Source organism: Eschrichtius robustus, chromosome X, assembly GCF_028021215.1.
Source record: "Eschrichtius robustus isolate mEscRob2 chromosome X, mEscRob2.pri, whole genome shotgun sequence".
Classification (NCBI taxonomy): Eukaryota; Metazoa; Chordata; class Mammalia; order Artiodactyla; family Eschrichtiidae; genus Eschrichtius; species Eschrichtius robustus.
In genome coordinates, this window is record NC_090845.1 from 49,418,439 (window position 1) to 49,440,634 (window position 22,196).

The following is a 22,196-nucleotide window of genomic DNA, read 5'->3' on the forward strand; positions in this document are numbered from 1 at the left end:
TTCTGCCTTCCTCAAACTGTATCAGGCTTTCCTAGTAGACTCTCATTTCTCTAGGCCAACTGTCCAAGAGCTGCACCAACTTAAGTTTTAGCCACAACTTGCCCAGCATTACTTTACTTTCATAAGAGGTATCTCTTAACTATAGTTACTAGAAGCAATTGAGGAGTTTAGATTCCTAATACTCAATCAGGGCATAGTTCAGTGTTCCTACCAAGTCTTTTTTTTTTTTTTTGGATTTCAACTGTCTTTATTTTTTTTAAACATTTTTATTGAAGTATAATTGCTTCACAATGGTGTGTTAGTTTCTGCTTTATAACAAAGTGAATCAGCTACACATATACACACGTTCCCATATCTCCTCCCTCCTGCATCCCCCCCAAGTCTTTTTTAAAAACAATTATTATTATTATATTTTTGGCTGCGTTGGGTCTTCATTGCTGTGCGCGAGCTTTCTCTAGTTGCGTAAAGTGGGGGCTACTCTTCATTGCAGTGCACGGGCTTCTCATTGTGGTGGCTTCTCTTTTTGCACAGCATGGGCTCTAGGCACGCGGGCTTCAGTAGCTGTGGCATGCTGGCTCAGCAGTTGTGGCTTGTGAGCTCTAGAGCACAGGCTCAGTAGTTGTGGTGCATGGGCTTAGTTGCTCCGTGGCATGTGGGATTTTCCAAGACCAGGGATCGAACCTGTGTCCCCTGCATTGTCAGGCGGATTCTTAACCACTGTGCCACCAGTGAAGTACCTTACCCAGTCTTTACATTGATGGGCAATGCAGTACTTAGGATAAGTTAATCTTCATTTAAAGTTGAATTTTAAATTTCCAATAAGATTTTATGTTAGTCTTTAAAACTGCATTTATCTACCATTTTGCCTTTTAAAAACCATAGGAATTGGAAGTTGGAGAGACTTGGGTTCAAACTCTTGCACAACCCCTTATTAGTTATGTAACCTTTGCAAGTCACTTCTCTTTGAGCCTTTGTATCCTCTTCTATAAATGGAGATAATACTTTTCAGCACTATTATGAGGATTAATAGCATCGTATACAACGGGCTGACTTAGCACAATGCCAGGTACGTAACATGTAATATTATAGAATGTGTTCTTGATGATTTTGTAAACACTGATAATTGCCTTATGCTGTAATAATGATCTTATATATGAGTTACTGACTTTTACAGGGCAGTTTCCCCCTACACTAAAAGACTTCAGATGGTGCTTCTTCTTTTTGGGTGTTTAGGTCTTTTTAAAAGTAATCTTTATATCTTTTCCCCTGCTTTTAGGGAGTAGCCTATCACTTACCATTGGTATCACTGGGGCTGGCTCTAAGAATAGCTCCTACTCCCTGTCTCACCTCCCTTACAATTTGCTACTACTCATCTGTTGTACACTTGGAAATCAGATGACCAAATTGTCAGACAACATTATAAAGATGTCAATTCTCCCTAAATTAATCTATAAATCCAATTCATTGACCAAAAAAACCAAACAAGATTTTGTGGAAACTGGACTAATTCTAAATTACATATGGAACAATAAAGATTCATGTGGGCATTTGGTGCCACTGGGGCTCCCGCGTTCCAAGCAGTCATACCACCTCTGTGCCCGGTGCTCACAGGGGCAGACCCGAGAGCTAGAAGGCAGCCTCAGGACCAGACTCCTGTGGGTGGACCACACACAGAGGTGGGGATAAAAAGAAAGCTGAACCCCAGGGACAGGGTGACCAAGGAATAAGACTGAAAATCTTTCCATCAGCTGTACAAGCTGCAGATTAAATCCCCATGATCAGCTAGGTAGACCCTGAGTCTACGGAATATCTGAGTAGACAATGAGTGTTCCCACAAATGAAAATGGTCTAGCTCTGGGAGCTGTGGACTTTGGGGGCAAGCACACGCAGGAATGGGTCAGATCAGAGTCTGAGTGGTCCCCACAGGGCCCACAGCAGTTCCAGAGACCAGCCCAGAGGAACAGGAGGGCATCTTGGGGAGGCAGAGGTGGGCTGTGGCTCATGGTGTGTGCAAGGACACTTACAGCAGAGACTCCAGGGAAACATAATTATTACTATTAATTTTACTATGTTTTGATTCATTCTGTTGTTGGTTCTGGCTTTTTTGTTTTGTTTTTCATTTTTTCTTTTTTTTTTGTTTTAGTGTATTTTCTTAAATTTAGTCTTTTGGGATCTCAATGTTTTATAACATATTCACTTTTTATTTTTATCTTTTTTTTATATATTTCTATTTTTACTTTGCTTTTCTGTTCTTCTGTGTTCTTTTCCCTTATCTTTTTCTTCTTCTTTTTCTTTAATATATATATATTTTTATATATATTTCCATTTCTACTTTGCTTTTCTGTTGTCCTGTGTTTTTTCCCTTTTTCTTTTGTTATTATTTTTTAAAATCATTTTTATCAGTTTGTTCTGTTTCCTTGCTTTATTCTTCAGGTGGCACACAACTTTGGTATGGTTTTTAGGTTATGTGTTTTTGTTAGTTTTAATCCTAATTGTTTGATTTCGTTTTTGAGTTCTTGTATTTGTCCGGTTGTTTTCTTGCTTTTTGTTTTATTTGGCTCTGTTTCTGTTTCTTTTATGTGTGTATGTTTCCTTGTTTCTGTTTTTGTTTGATTTTGTTTTTACCATTTCTCTGGGATTTTATTTGTCTTTTTTTTCTTCCTTAAGATATTTTCTACTTTTTAAAAAATATTTCTATATCTACATTGCTTTTCTGTTCAGTCTTCTTTCCCCTTTCCCTTTTCCTTTTTTTTAATCATCTTTGTCAGTTTGTATTGTTTTTTTTTTGCTTCATTCTTCAGTTAGCAGTCTGCTTTAGGTTTTGTTTTTTGGTTATGTGTTTTTTCTCAGTTTTCTTTTTAATTGTTTGATTTCGTTCTTGGATTGTTTCGTTTGCCTGGTTGTTCTCTTGCTTTATGATTTATTTGGGCCCGTTTTTGTTTCTTCTGTGTGTGTGCGTGTTTCCTTGTTTCTGTTTGATTTTACTTTTTACCATTTGTCTGGGGTTTTCTTAGTCTTTTTTTTTTTTAATCCCCTTTATTGCTGGGATGAGTGACTTGTGAGGTCTTGGTCCCTCGACCAGAAGTTGGGCCTGAGGCTCTGGGGTGGGAGCACCGAGTCCAGGGTGCTGGACCACTAGAGAATTCCCAGCCCCAGGGAACATTAATCACCAAGAGGTCCCACGGAGGCCTCTATCTAAATCCAAGACCCGACTCCACCCAGCTGTCAGAAGATCCCAGTGCTGGACACCTCACAAAAAACAACAAACAAGACAGGAACACAAACCCACCCAGCAGCACACAGACTACCTAAAGTCACACTAAGCTCACAGACACCCCAAAACACACCACCTGAAATGGCCCTGCTCATCAGAGGGAAAAGACTCAGCTCCACACCCTCAGGACGCAGGCACCAATCCCTCCCATCAGGAAGCCTATGCAAGCCACTGGACCAACCTCACCACTGGGGGCAGAGGACAGAAACAAAAGGAACTACAACCCTGCAGCCTGGGGAAAGGAGACCTCAAGTACTGTAAATTAGACAAAATGAGAAGACAGAGAAAATATGCAGCAGATGAAGGAGCAAGGTAAAAACCCACCAGACCAAACAAATGAAGAGGAAATAGGCAGGCTACCTGAAAAAGAATTCAGAGTAATGAGAGAAAAGATGATACAAAATCTTGGAAATACAATGGAGAAAATATAAGAAATGTTTAACAAAGACCTAGAAGAACTAAAGAGCAAACAAACAATGATGAACAACACAATAACTGAAATTAAAAATACTCTAGAAGGAATCAATAGCAGAATAACTGAGGCAGAAGAATGGAAAGTGAGCTGGAAGACAGAATGGTGGAAAAAACTGCTGCAGAGTAGAATAAAGAAAAAAGAATGAAAAGAATTGAGGACAGCCTCAGAGGCCTCTGGGACAACATTAAGCACACTAACATTCGAATTATAGGTGTCCCAGAAGAAGAAGAAAAAAAGAAAGGGTCTGAAAAAATATTTGAATAGATTAGAGTCGAAAACTTCCCCAACATGGGAAACGAAATAAGACAATCAAGTCCAGGAAGCGCAGAGAGTCCCATACAGGAGAAACAGGCCGAGACACATATTAATCAAACTAACAAAAATTAAACACAAAGAAAAAATATTAAAAGCAGCAAGGGAAAAGCAACAAATAACATACAAGGGAATCCCCATAAGGTTAACAGCTGATCTTTCAGCAGAAACTCTGCAAGCCAGAAGGGAGTGGAAGGACATATTTAAAGTGATGAAAGGGAAAAACCTACAACCAAGATTACTCTAACCAGCAAGGATCTCATTCAGATTCAATGGAGACATTAAAACCTTTACAGACAAGCAAAAGCTAAGAGAATTCAGCACCACCAAACCAGCTTTACAAGAAATGCTAAAGGAACTTCTCTAGGCAGGAAACACAAGAGAAGGAAAAGACCTACAAAAACAAAAACAAACTAATTAAGAAAATGGTAATAGGAACATACACATCAATAATTACCTTAAATGTAAATGGATTAAATGCTGCAACCAAAAGACATAGACTGGCTGAATGGATACAAAACAAGACCCTACATATGCTGTTTACAAGAGACCCACTTCAGACTTAGGGATATATACAGACTGAAAGTGAGGGGATGGAAAAAGATATTCCATGCAACTGGAAATCAAAAGAAAGATGGAGTACCAACACTCATATTAGACAAAATAGACTTTAAAATAAAGAATGTTACAAGGGACAAGAAAGGACATTATGTAATGATCAAAAGATCAATCCAAGAAGAAGCTATAACAATTGTAAATATCTATTCACCCAACATACATAGGAGCACCTCAATACATAAGGCAAATGCTAACAGCCATAAAAGGGGAAATCAACAGCAACACAATAATAGTAGGGGACTTTAACACCTCTCTTACACCAATGGACAGATGATCCAAACAGAAAATAAATAAGGAAACACAAGCTTTAAATGACACATTAGATCAGATGGACTTAATTGATATTTATAGGACATTCCATCCAAAAACAACACAATACACTTTCTTCTCATGTGCACACAGAACATTCTCCAGGATAGATCACATCTTGGGTCACTAATCAAGCCACAGTAAATTTAAGAAACTGAAATTGTATCAAGCATCTTTTCCGACCACAATGCTATGAGACTAGATATCAATTTCAGGAAAAAAACTGTAAAAAATACAAACACATGGAGTCTAAAGAAGATGCTACTAAACAACCAAGAGATCACTCAAGAAATCAAAAAATACCTAGAAACAAATGACAATGAAAACACAATGACCCAAAATCCATGGGATGCAGCAAAAGCAGTTCTAAGAGGGAAGTTTATAGCAATACAATCCTACCTGAAAAAACAAGAAACATCTCAAATAAACAACCTAACCTTAAACCTAAAGCAATTAGAGAAAGATGAACAACAGCAAAAAAAGAAACAAACAAAAAACCCCAAAGTTAGCAGAAGAAATCATAAAGATCAGATCAGAAATAAATGAAAAAGAAAGTAAGGAAACAATAGCAAACATCAATAAAACTAAAAGTTGGTTCTTTCAGAAGATAAATAAAATTGATAAACCAATAGCCAGACTCATCAGGAAAAAAAGGGAGAAGACTCAAATCAACAGAATTAGAAATGAAAATGGAGAAGTAACAACTGACACCACAGAAATACAAAGGATCATGAGAGACTACTACAAGGAATTAAATGCCAATAAAATGGACAACCTGGAAGAAATGGACAAATTCTTAGAAAAGTACAACCTTCCAAGATTGAACTGGAAAGAAATAGAAAATATAAACAGACCAATCACAAGAACTGAAATTGAAAGTGTGATTAAAAGTCTTCCAGCAAGCAGCTACATAGCACAGGGAGATCAGCTAGGTGCTTTGTGACCACCTAGACGGGTGGGATAGGGAGGGTGGGAAGGAGACGCAAGAGGGAGGAGATTTGGGGATATATGTATATGTATAGCTGATTCATTTTGTTATAAATCAGAAACTAACACACCATTGTGGAACAATTATACTCCAATAAAGATGTTAAAAAAAAAAGTAAATCCCCATAAAAGTTTAGTAAGACATTAAAAAAAAAAAAAGTCTTCCAACAAACAAAAGCCCAGGGCCAGATCGCTTCACAGGCAAATTCTACCAAACATTTAGAGAAGAGCTAACACCTATCCTTCTCAAACTCTTTCAAAATATAGCAGAGGGAGGAACACTCCCAAACTCATTCTACGAGGGCACCATCACACTGATACCAAAACCAGACAAAGATGTCACAAAGAAAGAAAACTACAGGTCAATATCACTGATGAACATATATGCAAAAATCGTCAACAAACTACTAGCAAACAGAATCTAATAGCACATTAAAAGGATCACACACCATGATCAAGTGGTGATTATCCCAGGAATGCAAGGATTCCTCAATATATGCAAATCAATTAATGTGATACACCATATTAACAAATTGAAGGAGAAAAACCATATGATCATCTCAATAGATGCAGCAAAAGCTTTTGAAAAAATTCAACATCCATTTATGACAAAAACTCTCCAGAAAGTGGGCATAGAGGTAACCTGCCTCAACATAATAAAAGCAATATATGACAAACCCACAGCCAACATCATTCTCAATGGTGAAAAACTGAAAGCATTTCCTCTAAGATCAGGAAAAAGACAAGGGTGTCCACTCTTGCCACTATTATTCAACATAATTTTGGAAGCCATGGCAATCAGAGAAGAAAAACAACTAAAAGGAATCCAAATTGGAAAATAAGAAATAAAACTGTCACTGTTTGCAGATGACATGATACTATACACAGCAAATCGTAAAGATGCCACCAGGAAAATACTAGAGGTAATCAATGAATTTGCTAAAGTAGCAGAATACAAAATTAATGCACAAAAAGACCCCAAATAGCCAAAGCAATCTTGAGAAAGAAAAATGGAGCTAGAGGAATCAGGCTTCCTGACTTTAGACTATACTACAAAGCTACTGTAATCAAGACAGTATGGTACTGGCACAGAAATACAAATATAGATCAGTGGAATAGGATAGAAAGCCCACAGATAAACCCACTCACATATGGTCACCTTATCTTTGACAAAGGAGGCAAGAATATACAATGGGGAAAAGACAGCCTCTTCAATAAGTGGTGCTGGGAAAACTGGACAGTAACATGTAAAAGAATGATATTCGAACACTTCCTAGAAAGAATATGAATATGAAAAAAAAGAACACTCCCTAATACCATACACAAAAATAAACTCAAAATGGATTGAAGACCTAAATGTAAGGCCAGACACTATAAAACTCTTAGAGGAAAACATAGGCAGGACAACTATGACATAAATCAAAGCAAGATCCTTTTTGACCCACCTCCTAGAGCAATGGAAATAAAATTAAAAATAAACAAGTGGGACCTAGTGAAACTTAAAAGCTTTTGCACAGCAAAGGAAACCATAAACAAGATGGAAAGACAACCCTCAGAGTGGGATAAAATATCTGCAAACAAAGCAACTGACAAAGGATTAATCTCCAAAATATACAAGCAGCTCATGCAGCTCAATATCAAAAAAAAAAAAAAAGAAACAAAGAAAAACCAAATCCAAAAATGGGCAGAAGACCTAAATAGACATTTCTCCAAAGAAGACATACAGATTGCCAACAAACACATGAGAACATGCTCAACATCACTAATCATTAGAGAAATGCAAATCAAAACCACAATGAGGTATCACCTCACACTAGTCACAATGGCCATCATCAAAAAATCTAGAAACAATAAATGCTGGAGAGGGTGTGGAGAAAAGGGAACTCTCCTGCACTGTTGGTTGGGAATGTAAATTGATACAGCCACTATGGAGAACAGATGGAGGTTCCTTAAAAAACTAAAAATAGAGCTACCATATGACCCAGCAATCCCACTACTGGGCATATACTCTGAGAAAACCATAATTCAAAAAGAGTCAAATATCGTATATTAACATATGTATGTGGAACCTAGAAAAATGGTACAGATGAACCGGTTTGCAGGGCAGAGGTTGAGACACAGATGTAGAGAACAAACGTATGGACACCAACGGGGGAAAGCCACGGTGGGGGGGTGGGGATGGTGCTGTGATAAAACAAAAAAAAGAGTCATGTACCGTACCCCAATGTCCATTGCAGCACTATTTACAATAGCCATGACATGGAAGCAACCTAAGTGTCCATGGACAGATGAATGGATAAAGAAGATGTGGCACATATATACAATGGAATATTACTCAGCCAGAGAAAGGAACGAAACTGAGTTATTTGTAGTGAGTTGGATGGACCTAGAGTCTGTCATACAGAGTGAAGTAAGTCAGAAAGATAAAAACAAATACCGTATGCTAATGCATATATATGGAAAGTAAAAAAGTGGTACTGATGAACCTAGTGGCAGGGCAGGAATAAAGATGCAGATGTAGAGAACGGACTTGAGGACACGGGGGGAAGGGGAAGCTGGGACGAAGTTAGAGAGTAGCATTGACATATATACACTACCAAATGTAAATTAGAAAGCTAATGGGAAGCAGCCGCATAGCACAGGGAGATCAGCTCCATGTTTTGTGACGACCTAGAGGGTTGAGATAGGGAAGGTGGGAGGGAGACCCAAGAGGGAGGGCATATGGGGATATATGTATACGTATAGCTGATTCACTTTGTTGTACAGCAGAAACTAACATAACATTGTAAAGCAATTATACTCCAATAAAGATATTAAAAAATAAAAGATTTATGTGATTCAGGAATAGTTAGTACAAGTATGCAACAAGAAAAGCAGAGTGGAGATTTACCTGACCTGATATTAAGGCAAATTACAAACCCTTAATAATTGAAAGAATGTGATACTGGCAAGGGAGCAAGTAGGCAATGGAACAAAATAGAATCCAGGAATGGACCCAAGTATATAAAGGAACTTGGTACCTAGTAATGGTGGTAACACAAATCGATAGGGAGAGAACAGGTCATTTAATAAGTGGAGTTGGGAAAACTGGCTTATTATGTAGAGAAAATAAACTTAGATCCTTTTATACAGCATATACAGAATAAATACCCACTATATTAAAGACCTTACATGGAAGGCAACATTATAAAACTATAATGTAAACAGTTACATTATAGTTACAGAAAAAGTAGACACATCTTTATGACCCAGGGGTAGGGAAGAATTTATTAAATAAGATCCCCAAAGCACACACCATAAATGTACAGATTGATGGATTTGATAAAATCAACTTAAATACTTATTGGTTAGGGGTAAAGTGTACTGATATCTGCATATTACTTGGAAATGCATCAAAAAGGATGGATAAATGGATGGCTAGAGATGGAGAGAGGGATAGTTATATGGTTATATGGTATAAAGCTGTTAATCATAGAATCTAAGTGGTGGTCATATGAGTGTTTATATGGTTATATGGTATAAAGCTGTTAATTACAGAATCTAAGTGGTGGTCATATGAGTGTTTGCCATCCTATCCTTCCAACTTTTCTGTATTTTTTTTTTTTTTTTTGGCCACACTACATGGTGTGGCATGCGGGATCTTAGTTCCCTGACCAGGGGTGGAATCCACGCCCCCTGCAGTGGAAGTGTGGAGTCTTAACCACTGGACCGCCAGGGAAGTCCCACTTTTCTGTATGTATGAAATCATAATAATGAAAGGTCAGTGAGAATGAAATACTTTTGTTCTAAAAAGGATATTGTACATAAATTTCTAAAAACTTGTGGCTGACTGGAAAAGATATTTGACACATACACACACAGATATAGAAAAGATATTTGCTTTATTTGTATGTCTATTTTTTTAGGGTATATTATGTATTTAAGGTTTAACATACAGTCTTGCTAAATTGTCATTTATATACAGATTGCTAAATTGCCCTAAAGAAAGTTGAACCAAATTTACATTTGCATAAAGATAGCCAGTTGCCGTCACCATTGTCACTTCTTGGGTATTGTTCTTTTTTTTTGCTTTTTTTAATTGGTGTATAGTTGCTTTACAATGTTGTGTTAGTTTCTGCTGTACAGCGAAGTGAATCAGCTGTATGTATACATATATCCCCTATTTTTTGGATTTCCTTCCCATTTAGGTCACCACAGAGCACTGAGTAGAGTTCCTTGTGGTATACAGCAGGTTCTCATTAGTTATCTATTTTATACATAGTAGTGTATATGTGTCAATCCCAACCTCACAAGAAACTTCTGTAATCAGCAAGAAAAAAGACAAGTAACGTAAAAGAAAATTTGCAAGATAAGTAAATAGGCACTTCAGAGAATGTGAAAACAAATAGCTAATATATATAAAAAAGAAGATCAACCTCATCTGTAGTCAAATAAATGCAAATTAAAATAAAAGATACTACTTGAAACCCACTGGATTAGCAAAAATTAAGAAGTTATAAGATATCAGCCCTGGCAATAATATGAAGAAATAGAAACCCTTATGCATTCTTCATAGGACTATAAATTTAGAACAAATAAAATCTAGAGCAGTTTGGCCATATTTGGTGAAAAATCTATATGCATATTTACAGGATCCAGGACTTCAACTCCTGAATACATACTTCAAATAAACTGACACAGGAACACAAAGATACAGAGACATCTATGAAGATATTCCCTGTAGCACTGTTTGCAATACCCCAGAACTGGAAATAACTATCAAACAACAAATAAAGTACTCTGATATAAGTAATTGTTGGAATATAATTCAGCAGTCATCAGGAACGAAACATATACGAATACAGAAAGATCTACAAAATAACAGAGTGAAAAAGTAAGAAATAGAATGATATGTACAACACAGTATCTTTCATAAAAAAAGGAAAAAATCTACACACATAAACATCACTATAGATTGTGCATGGATATATATATATATATATATATATATATATATATATATATATATATATATATATATATATATATATATATATAAATATATGGAAGATGGCTTGGAGGGACACACATCAAATACCCAAGAGTGGATAACTATGGGTAGAGAGAAGGGACTGAATCAGGAAGAAAGGCTGAAGGGGACAAAAACCAAATATAAAACCAAAAATAAAAGAGTGTTTATGCATGGGCTGATGATGACAGAAGATCATAAACTGAGGAGACTATCACAGCAATTGATTTCCAATGTTTCTGAAGTCTAAAGTAAACATAAAACCTCCCCACCTCAAAATACCATAAAAACCATGTGCTTAAAGGAAATGTCAAAAAAGTAAAATAGAAATGAACTGACCACTTCCCGGTCACATGGCTTACCGGAGTACACAGCACATGAGCAGCAGATGGGTGGGGACGTTAGCCGGATTGAGCATACTGGGTGTGTCTGACTTCATACAGGCCAGGAAGGCACGCATCCTTCTGTTCTTGTCCTCAACTGCTTTGCCTAGCCAGAGCTTCTTGAGGTTTGGGCAAGTCCATTCCCGAAATGTCAGTGCAGACACCAGCTCAGGGGTTTGAGGTGACTTCCCTTTATAGGCAGACCACTCTTTAAGGATCACTGAAGGAACTAGAAAACAGAAATTGAGGAAAAACTGGCTATAGAGACTCTGAGCATTTCTGCAGCTGGTCACAATTGACAGAAACCATCACACTTGAACATCTTTGTATTTTCTGTCACTATAATTTTTATTCTTAGCAGTAGTAACAGCAGGAGTAGTAAGCATTTGTTAGATGCTTGGTATGTATTAAGTATTTTACATATAAATGTAAATCTTACTTACTCTTCAGAACAAACCTGAGAGAGAAGCATTATGACTATATTATCACAAAACACAGTGCTCATTTTGCAGGTGAAAAAAGGAATCAAAGTTCAATGGTCACACAGCTCTACAGTCACACAGCAGTCTCCCACTTATTTGCAGGGAATAAGTTCCAAGACCCCCAGTGGATGCCCAAAACCATGGACAGTACCGAATCCTGCATATACTATGTTTTTTCCTATACCTATGCACCTATGATAAAGATATGTAAGAGATTAACAACAATAACTAATAATAAAATAGAACAGTTATAACAATATACTGTAATAAAAGTTATGTGAAAGTGGTCTCTCTCTCTCAAAATATCTTATTGTACAAATTTAATGCCATTTCCATCTTAACTAAGCACTTATCGTGTACTGTGTCCATGACTTTTGCAGTTCGAGATGCGACAGCAAAACTAGCACAAATTTCTTTTTCCTTCTTCACAATTTCACAGACAGAAGACTCGTTCTTACCATAGATCTTTTTGTTCTTACTATAGATCTTAGCAACGTCAGCATATGATTCTTTTTCTTCCCTTATTAAGCTGAGAACTTTCACCTTTTCACTTAAAGGAAGCACTTTACAGCTTCCTTTTGGCATATTTGAATTGCCAGCATCACTACTCTTGCACTTCAGGGCCATTATTAAGTAAAATAAGGGTTAATTGAACACAAGCACTGAGATACTGGGACAGTTGATTTGATAACCCAGACAGCTACTAAGTGACTAACAGGCAGCATACGCTGAACAGAGGAATGTTTCACGTCCTGGGTGGGAGGGAGCAGGACTATGCGAGATTTCATCACACTACTCAAAACAGTGTGCAATTTAAAATTTATGAATTGGCTGCATGCCCACCCTGCCCCTATTATAGTCCGAGATAAAGAATGCAAGACTAAAATGGAAGTCTCCTCTATACCCTGACGTCCCTTTTGCAGTATGCCAGTGGTCACAAAGACCAAGCCTGGTACAAGCAGGTGGAGACTGTGCCCAGGACTGGAGGTGAGCATTCTAAGATCAGTAAGTGTTCCAAGCTGCCGGAGACTCCAGTTCCTGTCTTGTTGCTCCACCATCCCTCGGGCATGGCCCTCATCTGAATGAATATTTGACCACATGGATGGGTGGATATTCCAGCCAGGAGGACTGAGATACTTTTCCATTATAGGTTATTACAATATATTGAATATAGTTCCATGTGCTATACAGCGACATAGAAAGAGAAGAAGGAAAATTAGACGTCAGGAAAGGTCCCGAATGTAAGACAGCAAACAGACACAGTGAAATCTAAACCAGGGTCAGTGACTTTCTTTCCAAGTTGGGTCGTAAATGGAGGGCCCTAAACGCTGCCTGCCCCCTGGCAGAAACATCACAGAGGTCTCAGAAGTGGCTTTGAGGCTTTTCAGAGGCTTGGAGATGATCCTTTGGAGCCCAGGGGGCACCTACAAGATGGCAGAAGCGTAAGACGTGGAGATCACCTTCCTCCCCACAAATACATCACAACTACATCTATATGTGGAACAACTCATACAGAACAGCTACTGAACACTGGCAGAAGACCTCAGACTTCCCAAAAGACACCTCAGGTGACTTACACACAGAGGAGGGGCCAAATCCAAAGCTGAACCCGAGGAGCTGTGTGAACAAAGAAGAGAAAGGGAAATTTCTCCCAGCAGCCTCAGGAGCAGTGGATTAAATCTCCACAATCAGCTTGATGTACCCTGCATCTGTGGAATACCTGAATAGACAGCAAATCATCCCAAAACTGAGGCATTAGACTTTGGGAGCAACTGTAGACTTGAGATTTCCTTGCTGCATGTAATTTGCTTCTGGATCTATATTTATCTTAATTTAGTATTTAGAGTTTATTATCATTGGTATATTTGTTTATTGATTTGGTTGTGCGCTTCCTTTTTTATTTTTTATGTATACATATAGATAGATAGATTTATTTATTTTACTTTTTCTCTTTTTGTGAGTGTGTATGTTGCTTTATGTGATTTTGTCTGTATAGCTTTGCTTTTGCCATTTGTCCTAGCGTTCTGACTGTCCGTTTTTTTTGGGTTTTTTTGTTTTTTACTATAGTTTCTAGCACTTGTTAGCATTGGAGGATTTGTTTTTGGATTTGGTTGCTCTCTTCTTTCTTTCTTTCTTTTTTTATTACATTTTTATTTTTAATAATTTTTTCTATTTTAATAACATTATTTTATTTATTTATTTTTCGTTCTTTCTTGCTTTCTTTTTTCTCCCTTTTCTTCTGAGCCGTGTGGCTGACAGGGTCTTGGTGCTCTGCCCAGGTGTCAGGCCTGAGCCTCTGAGGTGGGAGAGCAGAGTGCAGGACATTGGTTCACCAGAGACCTCCAAGCCCCATGTAATATCAAACAGCGAAAGATCTGCCAGAGATCTCCATCTCAATGGTAAGACCCAGCTCCACTCAACGACCAGTAAGCTACAGTACTGGACACCCCATGCCAAACAACTAGCAAGACAGGAACACAAACCCACCCATTAGCACAGAGGCCACCTAAAATGATATTAAGTTCACAGACACCCCAAAACACACCACTGGACGTGGTCCTGCCCACCAGAAAGACAAGATCCAGCTTCAGCCACCATAACACAGGCACCAGTCCCCTCCACCAGGAAGCCTACACAACCCACTGAACCAACCTTAGCCATTGGGGGCAGACACCAAAAACAACGGGAACTACGAACCTGCAGCCTGCAAAAAGGAGACCCGAAACACAGTAAGTTAAGCAAAATGAGAAGACAGAGAAACACACAGCAGATGAAGGAGCAAGGTAAAAACCCACCAGACCAAACAAATGAAGAGGAAATAGGCAGTTTACCTGAAAAAGAATTCAGAGTAATGATAGTAAAGATGATCCAAAATCTTGGAAATAGAATGGAGAAAATAGAAGAAAGGTTTAACAAGGAACTAGGAGAACTAAAGAGCAAACAAACAATGATGAACACCACAATAAATGAAATTAAAAATTCTCTAGAAGGAATCAATACCAGAATAACTGAAGCAGAGGAAAGGATAAGTGACCTGGAAGATTAAATAGTGGAAAAAATTACCGCAGAGCAGAATTAAAAAAAAAGAATGAAAAGAATTGAGGACAGTCTCAGAGACTTCTGGGACAACATTAAACACACCAACATTCGAATTATAGGGGTCCCAGAAGAAGAAGAGACAAAGGGACTGAGAAAATATTTGAAGAGATTATAGTTGAAAACTTCCCTAATATGGGAAAAGAAATAGTCAATCAAGTCCAGGAAGTGCAGAGAGTCCAAAACAGGATAAATCCAAAGAGGAAAATGCCAAGACACATATTAATCAAACTATCAAAAATTAAATATAAAGAAAAAATATTAAAAGCAGCATGGGAAAAACAACAAATAACATACAAGGAAATCCCCATAAGGTTAACAGCTGATCTTTCAGCAGACACTCTGCAAGACAGAAGGGAGTGGTGGCAGGACATTTAAAGTGATGAAAGGGAAAAACCTACAACCAAGATTACTCTAAGCAGCAAGGATCTCGTTCGGATTCGATAGAGAAATTAAAACATTTATAGAAAAGCAAAAGCTAAGAGAAATCAGCACCACCAAACCAGCTCTCCAACAAATGCTAAAGGAACTTCTCCAGGCAGGAAACACAACAGAAGGAAAAGACTTACAATAACAAACCCAAAACAATTAAGAAAATGGTAATAGGAACATACATATCGATAACTATCTTAAATGTAAATGGATTAAATGCTGCAACCAAAAGACATAGACTGGCTGGCTGGATACGAAAACAAAACCCGTATTTATGCTGTCTACAAGAGACCCACTTCAGACCTAGGGACATATACAGACTGAAAGTGAGGGGATGGAAGAAGATCTTCCACGCAAATGGAAATCAAAAGAAAGCTAGAGTAGCAATTCTCATATCAGACAAAATAGATTTTAAAATAAAGACTATTACAAGAGACAAAGAAGGACACTACATAATAATCAAGGGATCAATCCAAGAAGAAGATATAACAATTGTAAATATTTATTCACCCAACATAGGAGCACCTCAAAACGTAAGGCAAATGCTAACAGCCATAAAAAGGGAAATTGACAGGAACACAATCATAGTAGAGGACTTTATCACCCCACTTTCACCAATGGACAGATCATCCAAAATGAAAATAAATAAGGAAACACAAGCTTTAAATGATACATTAAACAAGATGGACTTAATTGATATTTATAGGACATTCCACCCCAAAACAACAGAATACACATTCTTCTCAAGTGCTCATGGAACATTCTCCAGGATAGGTCATACCTTGGGTCACAAATCAAGCTTTGGTAAATTTAAGAATATTGAAATCATATCAAGTATCTTTTCTGACCACAATGCTATGAGACTAGATATGAATTACAGGAAAAAAATCTGTAAAATATACAAACACATGGAGGCTAAACTATACAGTACTAAATAACCAAGAGATCACTGAAGAAATCAAAGAGGAAATCAAAAAATATGCAGAAACAAATGACAATGAAAACACGATGACCCAAAACCCATGGGATGCAGCAAAAGCAGTTCTAAGAGGGAAGTTTATAGCAATGCAATCCTACCTCAAGAAACAAAAAACACCTCAAATAAACAACCTAACCTTGCACCTAAAGCAATTAGAGGAAGAACAAAAAAACCCCAAAAGGTAGCAGAAGCAAAGAAATCATAAAGATCAGATAAGAAATAAATGAAAAACAAATGCAGGAAACGATAGCAAAGATCAATAAAACTAAAAGCTGGTTCTTTGAGAAGATATACAAACTTGATAAACCGTTAGCCAGACTCAACAAGAAAAAAGGGGAGAGGACTCAAATCAATAGAATTAGAAAGGAAAAAGGAGAAGTAACAACTGACACTGCAGAAATACAAAGGATCAAGAGAGGTTACTACAAGCAACTATATGCCAATAAAATGGACAACCTGGAAGAAATGGACAAATTATTAGAAACACACAACCTTCCGAGACTGAACTAGGAAGAAATAGAAAATATAAACAGACCAATCACAAGCACTGAAATTGAAACTGTGATTAAAAATCTTCCAAGAAACAAAAGCCCAGGACCAGATGGCTTCACAGGCGAATTCTATCAAACATTTAGAGAAGAGCTAACACCTATCTTTCTCAAACGCTTCCAAAATATAGCAGAGTGAGGAACACTCCCAAACTCATTCTACAAGGCCACCATCAACCTGATATGAAAAAAAGACAAAGATGTCACAAAGAAACAAAACTACAGGCCAATATCACTGATGAACATAGATGCAAAAATCCTCAACAAATATTAGCAAACAGAGTCCAACAGCACAATAAAAGGATCATGCACCATGATCAAGTGGGGTTTACCCTAGGAATGCAAGGATTCTTCAATATATGCAAATGAATCAATGTGATAAACCATATTAACAAACTGAGGGAGAAAAAGCATATGATAATGTCAGTAGATGCAGAAAAAGCTTTTGACAGAATTCAACACCCATTTATGATAAAAACCCTCCAGAGAGTAGGCACAGAGGGAAATTAGCTCAACATAATAAAGGCCATGTATGACAAACCCACAGCCAACATCATTCTCAATGGCAAAAAAATGAAACCATTTCCTATATTATCAGGAACAAGACAGGGTGGCCCACTCTCACCACTATTATTCAACATAGTTTTGGAAGTTTTAGCCACAGCCATCAGAGAAGAAAAAGAAATAAAAGGAATCCAAATCGGAAAAGAAGAAGTAAAACTGCCACTGTTTGCAGATGACATGATACTATACATAGAGAATCCTAAAGATGCTACCAGAAAACTACTAGAGCTAATCAGTGAATTTCGTAAAGTAGCAGGATACAAAATTAATGCACAGAAATCCCTTGCATTCCTATACACTAATGATGAAAAATCTGAAAGTGAAATTAAGAAAACACTTCCCTTTACCACTGCAACAAAAAGAGTAAAATATCTAGGAATAAACCTACCTAAGGCGACAAAAGACCTGTATGCAGAAAATTATAAGACACTGATGAGAGGAAGGAACCAAGATGGCGGAGTAGAAGGACGTGCTCTCACTCCCTCTTGCGAGAACACCAGAATCACAACTAGCTGCTGGACAATCAACGACAGGAAGACACTGGAACTCACCAAAAAAGATACCCCACATCCAAAGACAAAGTAGAAGCCACAACGAAACGGTAGGAGGGGCGCAATTAGAGTAAAATCAAATCCCATAACTGCTGGATGGGTGACTCACAGACTGGCGAACACTTATACCACAGAAGTCCACCCACTGGAGTGAACGTTCTGAGCACCACGTCAGGCTTCCCAACCTCGGGGTCTGGCAACGGGAGGAGGAGTTCATAGAGAATCAGACTTTGAAGCCTGGTGGGAATTGATTGCAGGACTTCGACACGACTGGAGGAAACAGAGACCCCACTCTTGGAGGGCGCACACAAAATAGTGTGCGCATCGGGACCCAGAGGAAGGAGGAGTGACCCCGGGGGAGACTGAACCAGACCTACCTGCTAGTGTTGGAAGGTCTCCTGCAGAGGTGGGGGGTGGCTCTGTTTCACCGTGGGGACAAGGACACTGGCAGCAGAAGTTCTGGGAAGTACTCCTTGGTGTGAGCCCTCCCAGAGTCTGTCAGTAGCCCCAACAAAGAGCCCAGGTAGGCTCCAGTGTTGGGTTGCCTCAGGCAAAACAACCAACAGGGAGGGAACACAGCCCCACCCATCAACAGTCAAGTGGATTAAAGTTTTACTGAGCTCTGACCACCACAGCAACAGTCAGCTCTACCCACCACCAGAGCCTCCCATCAAGACTCTTAGATAGCCTCAACCACCAGAGAGCAGACAGCAGAAGCAAGAAAAACTATAACCCTGCAGCCTGTGCAACAAAAACCACATTCACAGAAAGATAGACAAGATGAAAAGGCAGAGGGTATATATCAGATGAAGGAACAAGATAAAACCCCAGAAAAACAACTAAATGAAGTGGACATAGGCAACCTTACAGAAAAAGAATTCAGAATAATGATAGTGAAGATGATCCAGGACCTCGGAATAAGAATGGAGGCAAAGATTGAGAAGATGCAAGAAATGATTAACAAAGACCTAGAAGAATTAAAGAACAAACAAACAGAGATGACCAATACAATAACGGAAATGAAAACTACACCAGAAGGAATCAATAGCAGAATAACTGAGGCAGAAGAACGGATAAGTGACCTGGAAGACAGAATGGTGGAATTCACTGCTGCAGAACAGAATAAAGAAAAAAGAATGAAAAGAAATGAAGACAGCCTAAGAGACCTCTGGGACAACATTAAACGCAACAACATTCACATTATAGGGGTCCCAGAAGGAGAAGAGAGAGAGAAAGGACCCGAGAAAATATTTGAAGAGATTATAGTCGAAAACTTCCCTAACATGGGAAAGGAAATAGCCACCCAAGTCCAGGAAGCGCAGAGAGTCCCATACAGGATAAACCCAAGGAGAAACACGCCGAGACACATAGTAATCAAAGTGGTAAAAATGAAAGACAAAGAAAAATTACTGAAAGCAGCAAGGGAAAAACGACAAATAACATACAAGGGAACTCCCATAAGGTTAACAGCTGATTTCTCAGCAGAAACTCTACAAGCCAGAAGGGAGTGGCATGATATACTTAAAGTGATGAAAGGAAAGTACCTACAACCAAGATTACTCTACCTGGCAAGGATTTCATTCAGATTTGATGGAGAAATCAAAAGCTTTACAGACAAGCAAAAGCTAAAAGAATTCAGCATCACCAAACCAGCTCTACAACAAATGCTAAAGGAACTTCTCTAAGTGGGAAACACAAGAGAAGAAAAGGACCTACAAAAACAAACCCAATACGATTAAGAAAATGGTCATAGGAACATACATATCGATAATTACCTTAAACGTGACTGGATTAAATGCTCCAACCAAAAGACACAGGCTTGCTGAATGGATACAGAAACAAGACCCATATATATGCTGTCTACAAGAGACCCAGTTCAGACCTAGGGACACATACAGACTGAATGTGAGGGGATGGAAAAAGATATTCCATGCAAATGGAAATCAAAAGAAAGCTGGAGAAGCTATACTCATATCAGATAAAATAGACTTTAAAATAAAGAATGTTACAAGAGACAAGGAGAGACACTACATAATGATCAAGGGATCAATCCAAGAAGAAGATATAACAATTATAAATACATATGCAACCAAAATAGGAGCACCTCAATACATAAAGCAACTGCTAACAGCTATAAAAGAGGAAATCGACAGTAACACAATAATAGTGGTGGATTTTAACACCTCACTTACACCAATGGACAAATCATCCAAAATGAAAATAAATAAGGAAACACAAGCTTTAAATGACACAGTAGACCAGATAGATTTAATTGATATTTATAGGACATTCCATCCAAAACCAGCAGATTACACTTTCTTCTCAAGTGTGCATGGAACATTCTCCAGGATAGATCACATCATGGGCCACAAATCAAGCCTCAGTAAATTTAAGAAAATTGAAATCATATCAAGCATCTTTTCTGACCACAACGCTATGAGATTAGAAATGAATTACAGGGAAAAAAACGTAAGAAACACAAACACATGGAGGCTAAACAATACGTTACTAAATAACCAGGAGATAACTGAAGAAATCAAAGAGGAAATAAAAAATACCTAGAGAAAAATGACAAAGAAAACACGATGATCCAGAAACTATGGGATGCAGCAAAAGCAGTTCTAAGAGGGAAGTTTATAGCTATACAAGCCTACCTCAAGAAACAAGAAAAATCTCAAGTACACAATCTAACCTTATACCTAAAGGAACTAGAGAAAGAAGAACAAATAAAACCCAAACTTAGCAGAAGGAAAGAAGTCATAAAGATCAGAGAGGAAATAAATGAAATAGAAACAAAGAAAACAATAGCAAAGATCAATAAAACTAAAAGCTGGTTCTTTGAGAAGATAAACAAAATTGATAAGCCATTAGCCAGACTCATCGAGATAAGAGGGAGAGGACTCAAATTACTAAAATCAGAAATGAAAAAGGGGAAGTTACAACAGACACCGCAGAAATACAAAGCATCCTAAGAGACTACTACAAGCAACTCTATGCCAATAAAATGGACAACCTGGAAGAAATGGAGAAATTCTTAGAAAGGTATAACCTTCCAAGACCGAACCAGGAAGAAACAGAAAATATGAAGAGACCAATCACAAGTAATGAAATTGAAACTGTGATTAAAAATATTCCAACAAACAAAAGTCCAGGACCAGATGGCTTCACAGGTGAATTCTATCAAACATTTAGAGAAGAGCTAACACCCATCCTTCTCAAACTCCTCCAAAATATTGCAGAGGAAGGAACACTCCCTAACTCATTCTCTGAGGCCACCATCACCCTGATACCCAAACCACACAAAGATACTACAAAAAAAGAATATTACAGACCAACATCACTGATGAATATATATGCAAAAATCCTCAACAAAATACTAGCAAACAGAATCCAACAACACATTTAAAGGATCATACACCACGATCAAGTGGGATTTATCCCAGGGATGCAAGGATTCTTCAATATACACAAATCAATCAATGTGATACACCATATTAACAAACTGAAGAATAAAAACCATATGGTCATCACAATAGATGCAGAAAAAGCTTTTGACAATATTCAACACCGATTTATGATAAAAACTCTCCAGAAAGTGGGCATAGAGGGAACCTGCCTCAACATAATAAAGGCTACATATGACAAACCCACAGCAAACATCATTCTCAACAGTGAAAAACTGGAAGCATTTCCTCTAAGATCAGGAACGAGACAAGGATGTCCACTCTCACCACTATTATTCAACATAGTTTTGGAAGTCGTAGCCACGGCAATCAGAGAAGAAAAAGAAATAAAAGGAACACAAATTGGAAAAGAAGAAGTAAAACTGTCACTGTTTGCAGATGACATGATACTATACATAGAGAATCCTAAAAATGCCACCAGAAAACTACTAGAGCTAATCAATGAATTTGGTAAAGTTGCAGGATACAAAATTAATGCACAGAAATCTCTTGCATTCCTATACACTAATGATGAAAAATCTGAAAGAGAAATTATGGAAACACTCCCATTTACCCTTGCAACATAAAGAATAAAATACCTAGGAATAAACCTACCTAGGGAGACAAAAGACCTGTATGCAGAAAACAATAAAACACTGATGAAAGAAATTAAAGATGATACCAACAGATGGAGAGATATACCATGTTCTTGGATTGGAAGAATCAAAATTGTGA

General features: G+C 37.9%; 1 protein-coding gene across 4 annotated transcripts in view; it reads right to left on the reverse strand.

Moving 5' to 3' along the window:
- FAM120C (family with sequence similarity 120 member C) overlaps positions 1-22,196 on the reverse strand; it is a 168,301-nt gene that overhangs the window by 51,448 nt on the left and 94,657 nt on the right. For all 4 annotated transcript variants that reach the window (XM_068533855.1, XM_068533856.1, XM_068533854.1 and 1 more), the window contains exon 10: positions 11,346-11,595. In XM_068533855.1, coding sequence (XP_068389956.1) covers positions 11,346-11,595 — 250 coding nt within the window. The remainder of the gene's footprint in view (positions 1-11,345; positions 11,596-22,196) is intronic.